This window comes from Coregonus lavaretus, assembly GCF_964263955.1.
Source record: "Coregonus lavaretus genome assembly, chromosome: 28".
In the NCBI taxonomy this organism is placed as follows: Eukaryota; Metazoa; Chordata; class Actinopteri; order Salmoniformes; family Salmonidae; genus Coregonus; species Coregonus lavaretus.
Genome location: NC_140015.1, coordinates 4,543,099 through 4,552,707, shown reverse-complemented (window position 1 = coordinate 4,552,707; position 9,609 = coordinate 4,543,099). Strand labels below are relative to the sequence as shown.

Here is a 9,609-nt window from a genome sequence, read left to right as displayed (position 1 = left end):
ATTGTTATTCAGAGAAATGAATAACCCTGGAACAGAAACGAAATAGGCCTTAACGTTCTCTTCCATAATTAGATTAAAACAGTTGAGAGGTAATCCTCTCAGGGTTCGTCCCAAATGACACCCTATCCCCTACATAGTGTATTACTTTTGATCAGAGCCTTATAGGGTACCATTTGGGACACAGCAACCACAATGTTACTGCTGAGGGACGCTGAGAGAGCTCTTGGAACTTTCAAGGCCATCATGTGATGTGATTGGGAGATCTGTGTGCCTGCTGAGAATTCTGTTTTTTCTGTAAAAAGTCTCCTAGTCTCCTATTTCACGTTTATTTTTGTACAATTTGGGGGTTTGTGGCAGTCCATGTCTTTTATGTTGATAAAAGTTGCTTATAATTTGGTGGGCTACTTTTTGTTTTTTGGAGACAAGTGTATGGAAACCACCTGTAGGCTATTTGCTCAACCCAACACGGCAATTTCCACCTACCTAATGCACCTGTCTTGAGAGCTGTCATCATACCTCAACCTGCTGGTCGCGTTCACACGACTGAGATCCCGCCCCTTCACTCTTCCTCAAACACAATTGGCCAGTCGGCTGAGTAAGTGATGCCATTGTGGAGCACCTGGGAATCAGTCATCTGCGGGGCTCTGTAGCCTACTGTAGAGCGCTAACCAAACGTTAGCAATGCGGACGGCGAAACGGGAATTAATACGCCTTTATTTTTTTTTATAACCCGATGTGTTGGGGGATTCTGTAGGGTTTTAAGACCGCGCTCCTTCATCGTATGCCCATTTTTTTGGGTGTGGAATCAGGAGAGAAACGGGATATATCCTGAGCTGGGGCCCATAGTGTCTGGATATTTCCTGAGAACTCTTACCCGCATCCGTGTTCCTCGCCCCCAGTGTTATGGAATAGGAAAAATAAAAGAATGAAGGCTTGATTTGAAGCTTCTTCTTTCGCCACCAACTATTTTCTAGGTCTCTATCCCCTCCCGTTATCACGGCCTGTCTGCGGACTTGCTATGGTGGACTCCAACGCGATGAGGAAGACTTTTGTAGTCCCGGACATAAAACCTTTGGATCTGTATGATTGTACCAGGGCAAAAATATGCGCAAGTGTAGGATGGCTCTTGGCTAAATCTTACGGCAATGCAGGTATGTCGCCTAGGCTATTGTAGCCAAACGTTTATGTTTTGTTCTGTGTTTTTCCCACATTCCCCTCCCTCCCATGTATTCCAGCATTGTTCCCTTACTGTCAGTGTAATGAAAAGCGCATGCATGAAGGTGAACTGACTGCGCGTTGTGTAAACTCAGCGATTTTGGGCACACAAAGAGTAGCCTACAGAACGTGAGAGGTGGAACATCCTAAAAACAGACGCACTGTTGTTTTGTCTGGATCACAGCAGCCTATTTCATTTACAGTAGTTGACTTAAGCCGATTTAAGATCCAACTCGCTGCTTGCCAAATTCGACTGGTGCATTGAGGCCCCCCTAGCGAATGGTGACGAGGCATCGGTTTTGACAGCTTGCCTAATTGCAATCACCAATAATGGATCGAACCAATTTCATTTTGGCTGGCGAGTAACTCGGGGACTATAAAATATCCTGACCTGAACCGAGTGTTCACCACTGACAAACACATAGGCTATTGTCAGGTCAGCTGCTGAACAAATAGCGTGAGATTTGATAAATGTATCCAAATATAATATAATACGAGGGTCTATTTCTCTGTAATAATACTAATGGTAGTAGACTGAACGCTCAGGGGTCGCGTGGAGGCTACTGAAACCACCCTTGCTCTTTCGATGACGCGCATACACACCCACTTAAATATAATCCGTTTGTATATACGCCCACAACACAATTTAAATCGAAACCCGTTTTAGTTTCATGATGTTTTATATAGGCCGCCTACCCTCCCCAGTTGAATGAACATCTATACTGAACAAAAATATAAACGCAACAATTTAAACGATTTTACTGAGTTACAGTTCATATAAGGAAATCGGTCAATTCAAATAAATTCATTAGGCCCTAATATATGGATTTCACATGACTGGGCAGGGGCGCAGCCATGGGTAGGTCTGGGAGGGCATAGACCCACCCACTTGAGAGCCAGACCCACCCACTGGGTAGCCAGGCCCAGCCAATCAGAATGAGTTTTTCCCCACAAAAGGGCTTTATTACAGACAGAAATACTCCTCAGTTTCATCAGCTGTCCGGGTGGCTGGCCTCAGACAATCCCGCAGGTAAAGAAGCCGGATATGGAGGTCCTGGGCTGGCGTGGTTACACATGGTCTGTCGTTCTGAGGCCCGTTAGAAGTACTGCTTATTCTCTAAAACGACGGCTTATGGTAGAGAAATGAACATACAATTATCTGGCAACAGCTCTGGTGGATATTCCTGCAGTCAGAAGGCCAATTGCATCCTCCCTCAACTTGAGACATCATGTGCATTGTGTTGTGACAAAACAGCAAATTTTAGAGGCCTTTTACTGTCCCCAGCACAAGGTGCACATGTGTAATGATCATACTGTTTAATCAGTTTCTTGATATGCCACACCTGTCAGGTGGATGGATTATTTTGGCAAAGGAGACATGCTCACTAACAGGGATGTAAACAAATTTGAGAGCAATAAGCTTTAAGAACATTTCTGGGATCTTTTATTCCAGCTCATGAAACATGGGACCAACACTTTACATGTTGCGTTTTATATTTTTGTTCGGTATAGATGGAAAAAGACAGAACCAATAACCAACCACCATACACCTGCACATCAAAATGTTTGTATTGCTTATAATAGGAGGATATGGAGTCCTCTTACCAAGTGCTCTCTTACAATACATAAGCTCTCTTATTAGTCAACCCTAGCCACAGTCCAGAACACTTGATTAATGCATAAAGCATAGTCCTACTGCACACAAGACATTCTACTAAACATAGTAAACGGTGAAGAACCAGGCCCATCTTGGTCAAAAAGGGCTTCATTTGGAAACCCTGAAATAATAACAAAGGTTCCCGGCTAGCAAGGGATAATGAAATGAGCTTGGGACCACACACACACACACACACACACACACACACACACACACACACAGAGGGTTTACATTTTGTTACGGTATGACACACACAAGCTCGATTGTACTTTAGCAACGTGGCTTATGTGTCATGTGTTATGCAATCTGTGTCCATGGGTACAGGTTGAAGCTCCTGCTGCACTGTTCTGTTTGTCTTTGTGCCCCCTCTCCGTGCATCAACAGCCAGCCTGCTCAACCAACCAGCCACGCCCTCCCACCCTCCGGTCAAAGTCACACACACGCACTCCCAAGCCAGGCTGAAGGAATAAGAGCAGTAAAAACTGACAGCAGATGTGTGTGTATGTATGTGTCTGCGCGCGCACATTTTTGTCTGTGTGTTGGCCTGTGTCCCTCTGGCCAGTGATCCTGCTAAGCCAGGAGGACTGCAGTTATCTTTCTTCTTGACCAGGCTGGGTGACATCATCAGTTTTTTTCCCAGAAGCCCTGTAGTGTAGAAGGACAGTGATGCGCAGGGGGAGGGGGGGGGCGTGATGTTCCCCAATGCTGAAAGGGGGGCCTGAGTGAAACAGTTTGGGAACCCCTGACTAAACCTGCTGATTGGTAGAAAGGCTCTTCTGACTCAGTGATCACCCAATGGTGGCTCAAGTTTGTGTGTGTGTGTGTGTGTGTGTGGAAGCAAGCAAGCAAGCAGCTGAGGTGTGACGAGTCCATAATCCCCAACGTACCCTGACTGAATTCACGCCAATAAACAAACAAACAAACAAACACACACACACTAAGATGTCTCTAGTTTTGTCAGACATCAAGCAGACAGACTATTGATATCTGTTCTCTGTAAAAGTCTAATAAAAAAACAACTAAATGAGTTTGTGTACACAGGGGTCCACTACAAGTCATAGCATACAAGAGAGAGTCTTTCATATCTATGTCAAACTCAATGTTTGAGTTGGTTAAATAAGGAATTAATGGAAATATTGATTAGCCTACTTCTCTCTCTGACAATTCCTGAGATAAAACAGAGTTCCCAGTGAACAAAGGTTATAAAAACATATCTTGTTTGTTCAGTGTGCCTGAAACCTGTCGCTGCTTTTTTAGCTCCATAGCTCCACCTTGCTAGAGCTGGGTTCTGTTCATAATTATGACTCATGTTCTTCTCTTCATCAGTGTGTCTTGGGTTGGGTGAGAGACTGAGTCAATAGGTGAGGAGGACCTAAGGAGGATCTAGCGCTGCATCCCGACTCTCTGCCCTAAGTGTGCACTTGTTCATCTCCCTTTGTGGATTTAAAAGGAAATTAATGGTATAAGAAATATAGTGGAAACTACCTCTAGCTAGCTAGCACATGCTTACACCATGTAAATGCAGGGTTGTGTTCAGTAAGGTTGAAAACGTTTTCAAATGGAATAAACCAAGGAGGTGCTACTACCTGAACTTGGCCAAACAGACTGATTTTCATTTTCCGTTGCAAAACGTTTTGCTACAGTGTGCCTTACTGAACGTAACCCTGGTGTATGATGGGGAGGGTATTCATGTAGAAGCTGAGGATGTCCTATTATACTGTGGCTCTGTGGACATTTATATGTCAGAAGGGAATCCCTGCTGTGCTCTGTTCTGGGATGGCCCCTGATCCACCAAAGTCCCTCTTTCTTTCTGTCTCTGTCTCTGTTTGAGAGGTAACTGTCGCACACAGATGGTAGAATCAGGACCACCTACCTACCCGTTTTACAGATCCTTCATGAGCTATACAAAATCAGGTCATAGCAGATGCTTTTATCCAACTTACTGAACTGCTGACATTGACACTATATGTATGTCTCATAACTGATGCTTTCAAAGTTTGGGGGATGTATATCAAAATGATGTTATACTCTAACCGCAAATTTAATATTTCCTTTCCATTAATAGTTTTTAAATGTTTTTTTAAATTGTTTTTTTATTCCTTATTTAACCAGAGAAGTCACATTGAGTTTGACATAGAGCATGGCATATGCAATGCCAGGATAGTGGGTTCGATTCCCAGGACCACCCATGCGTAAAATGTCTGCACTCATGACTGTAAGTCCCTTTTGGATAACAGCATCTGTTAAATTTCATATTATTATCTTTTTCAGTACGCCCTAGTTCTAACAATAGACAAGAATGCTGGTAACCCATGATGTCTGTGTTTAGTTAACCTCAACCTGTAGACATCAAGGCCCTGAGGCCTGTAGTTATTTCGAGGGGTGTTTCAGGCGATCGGCATATCAACCTGAACCAGAGAGAGAGATGTGGAACATTCACCTAGGCAACAGGATAACATCATATTCACCATTAGTTACCAGTCTTAAAACAAGACCTGTCTTTGTCCTAAAAGCAGAGTATGTAATCAGCCTGCTAGGTCTCTGCTACCGTATGATGACGGTTTTGATATCCCTCCATAGCATGTTCACAGGAATATCACCACAGCGACAACAATGGATCAGCAATTGTCGACTACATGTTGATTTATGTTATATAATAATAATAATAATAATAATATGCCATTTAGCAGACGCTTTTATCCAAAGCGACTTACAGTCATGCGTGCATACATTATTATTTTTTTTGTGTATGGGTGGTCCCGGGGATCGAACCCACTACCCTGGCGTTACAAGCGCTGTGCTCTACCAGCTGAGCTACAGAGGACCATGAATGATTTTGATATGTTATAAATGATTTTGATATGTTCTAGGATAATTGTTGTAAGTACATCTTATTTGATCATAGATACTAATTTGGATGTTCTCACTTAAAGCAGAAATTTGAGCCTGTGCTTTCTCCCTCCCTCCCTCTCAGTGCATACCTTGCACAGTTGAGCATATCAGAGTTCTTTCTGAATTATTTAAGGTGCGTACATTTTCCTGAAGGGTCTTCGCAGTTCAGCCTGAGTACACCGGGCCCCGGCCCTAATCAGGAAATGTATGGGCTCTGTCTGTTTCTGGCAGCTCCTTCGCTCGGCCCTTAATTAAAACAAAGTGGTCTTAATGTGTTCACTGTTCCCATGACAACCCTTCTGAAATGTAATTCTGGTCAGATAGCCAGACAGCTAGCTAGTCAGTCAGTCAGCCAGTCAGTCAGCCAGTCAGTCAGTCAGTCAGTCAGTCAGTCAGTCAGCCAGTCAGCCAGTCAGTCAGCTAGTCAGTCAGTCAGCCAGTCAGTCAGTCAGTGCTCTACCTCGTCTACAGTAAACTGGAATGGAGAGGGACAGAATTGATCCTTACAGAATCTTACCCATAATGATGGTTGGATTGAAACTAGGCCCAGCCTCTGTGTGTAGTCCTATTTCAGCGTTTTCGGTTTGTGTCTGTCCATTTGTGACGGCCACGTCTGATGTTTTATTACAAGACTGACCGAGGCGGGCTAAGTCAATCGATCAATTATGAATAGGGCCACATGGCCTCTGCTCTGGTGCATCCCCCTGCCACCTCCAGTCAGTAGGGGGGTTGGGGGCAGAGCGGGAGTGCAGTCGACAACACACAGAGCAGAGCTCTTTTTATATTCTACTCCATCAGTACCTTTACACTGCCTCCATTTACCTTAGTCTATTCACTTATGGTGCTTGTGTAAATAGGTATATCACTTGTATCATGCTTAAATAAATGAATACAATAAAATATAGTAGCTCCATTTGACTGTTATTGACATTTATGGATACAATTTAGGCATCAAGTTGTTTGAGCCTTTGTGTATTACTCACCACATTTGCATAACGTTTTGTTACAACCCAGCTCCCACAATTCTCTCGGTGTGCAGCACGTGTATGACCTTTGACCGCTCACCTAGACCAATAGATATGCCCTAACTCCTGACCTGTCATAGTGGTAGTTGAGAGGCAGTTTCCTTGGCCCCAGTGGCCCCATTAATACACTCACTCACTCACTCACTCACTCACTCACTCACTCACTCACTCACTCAGTTTACACACAGTCATCAAAATACTTTCCTCTTGAGGGGTTATGGATATCAATGTCCTGGTGACATTGTTATCCTCCATTTACTACTGACTCATTACCCTGTTCCTGCTTTCCACTCTCGCGCTCTTCTTTTCAAACAAAGTGTGAATGGCTGTGTTTTGCTACTTGAAAGAGAGCAGGTGAGCTGCAGGCCTTTTTAAAACTGCGGTTCCCAATACCTGAAATCCCATTTGCAAAATGTCTATTTCCAGCCACCGCTGCTTCCCTGTCTGTCTGTTTCAACCTGGTGATGTGTGTGTGACACAGACAGGTCATTCATCCTTCTGGACCGTCCCACAGGGAAATGTTGCTTGTATCGACTGCATCCATCTTGCTTTGCATCCTACTTTGCATTATTTTGTAATAAAAAAAATTCACGTCCTATAGGGAAAAGCCTGAAAACCATTATTATTCCATATGCAGTGTCTGAAAACGCCTTGTGTGTTCCATGCGGTATTTTACGTTGCATTTCAATAGTCTAGCAACTTGGCGGGTCGATGTGCTTGCTTCCATCAGTCCAGTTCTTTTGAATCAGAGTGGATGAGGGAAAGGAGATGAGGAAAGGTAAACTGCTTTAGACTATTGAGATGCACCCGTAGTTTGACCTCCCTCACTTGATCACTGTCAGTTTGCCTGAAACGTTTACTGCTAACATTTACATTTACATTTTAGTCATTTAGCAGACGCTCTTATCCAGAGCGACTTACAGTTAGTGAGTGCATACATTTTTCAAACATGTGGTAATACTGCCACTTGAAGCTTTTAAACATCTGTTAATAACAAAAACAAGTCAATATACACAAACACTATAAGTGTTCAACATTTCAACACCACAAACCATACTAAAATCATGTTTTTTTCCTATGTCTTAGCTATGATTTAACTAGCATTATTGTGAGTAAAATTAACCTTCTTAGAAGTTTACAGACATGAATATGTAGTCTTAAATCTGGACTTGTTTAACATTGGAAGTTAGCAAGAAATTAATCAAAATCGTCCTCACCAGCATTCCCCATGTCATTGTCTCCATTCTAAGAGGAGATTATGGAAAAGGACATAAGTTATTAGAAAACACAACAGAAAGGAGTAGGCCAACTACATGAAAGCAAAGTGAAAGAAAAACCTCAACAGGGAATGCCCACTGTTTAACTTTGAGGAAATGTTAACATGGGAAAATCCAGATTCGTCCCCAGCACACACAAACACAGCGTTGAGCCATCTCACCCCGGCATTGGAGTCTTCATGATTGTTGGAGGAGGACTGGGCAGCACATCTCCTCAGTGGGGCCGAGGGCTCTCCACACAGCACTCCAGTTGGCTTCCCACCAGGTGGGTTGTTCCTCCATGCCTTGTGGTTTAAATACAGTGGAACATTCACACACCCCAATGTAATCTTTCTCTGTTTGACATACTAGTATTCTACACCTGGGTTGTGTTCAGTTGGGAGAAAACGTTTGATAAACGGAGTGGTACTTCATGAACTTGTCCCATAAGAACACAGATTATTGTTTTGTTTTCTGTTGCAAGACGTTGTAGTTGTGAAAGTACAGAAAGATGGAGAGAGGTAAATGGAATGTTGTTTTTGGGATAGGCGTCTCATGCTATTGTGCGCCTTTAAATAGAACCATTAACTTAATTCAAGGAACCCTAATGACAAAACAACAACATGGTCGGGCGACTCTCTTTATCCTTCAATCTCCTCTGATCTTCTCATGAGTTGGAGTTCACCACTGAGAGAGCCATGTGATGCCCCTTTAAATCTCCTTTTAGATACTAACCTAACTGTTCTTTTTAAATTGGTTTCAGCCTTCCAACTGTTTACCGTAGGTTTTGAAAACGGGTCTGTGGCTACGTTTACTGTCCACGAATAGGCCTAATGGGCCATGTGGGTCTCATCTAGGCCTGTGGCAGTCATAAAATTTTGTCAGCCGGTGATTGCCAAGTAAATAACTGCCGGTCTCACGGTAATTGACCGTTAATTAACATAAACACATTTAGAATCGCCTGGCTTCCGCGCATAGCGTACAAGCCACTGATGCAGACCTTTGGAACATCTACATTAAAAAAGTCTAAATCCATATGATATAGCCTACACCATCACAATAAATCAATGTATTTATTTTAGACAGGTCTAAAGAAACATGATATGAAGAAAATGTAGTCTATTTTAGAAGAACAGAATAGCATATGCTGAGTTGTCCTTATGTTAGGTCCTGATCTGGCTATGCCATATGGCTGTGGGCTACACTAGTTAATTTAGCAGACAAGATTTGCTTAGAATTCCTTGGCATTATTTTATATTATTTTATAGTATGAAGAATACAATTGAACAATGCTGAATAAAATAGAAAGGATATTTTCTCCAAACGATTTGAGGGAGTGTGCACATGTGGCTATTCTGTGTTGAGCGGTTAACAAAGAAATAGGTACTCCTATATGCTTAATTTAGAATTATTAATGTAACTTTAGTTGTTCTACAAACGTTGGGCTATATGTTTTGATTTTTAATACATTCTAAGGCTGTATGATGGGACTCTAATGATGATTAGAAAAAAGTCGCATGAAAGGCATGAGCTCTGCTTAGTTTTTTGCGCAGGCTGTACACAC

General features: G+C 42.7%; 1 protein-coding gene across 2 annotated transcripts in view; it reads left to right on the top strand.

Annotated features, from left to right (window-relative positions):
* The first annotated feature begins 601 nt into the window (after positions 1-601).
* Positions 602-9,609, top strand: part of camsap3 (calmodulin regulated spectrin-associated protein family, member 3) — a 46,735-nt gene continuing 37,727 nt past the window's right edge. For both annotated transcript variants that reach the window (XM_084144831.1, XM_084144830.1), the window contains exon 1: positions 602-1,151. In XM_084144831.1, coding sequence (XP_084000957.1) covers positions 1,019-1,151 — 133 coding nt within the window. In that variant the 5' untranslated portion in view covers positions 602-1,018. The remainder of the gene's footprint in view (positions 1,152-9,609) is intronic.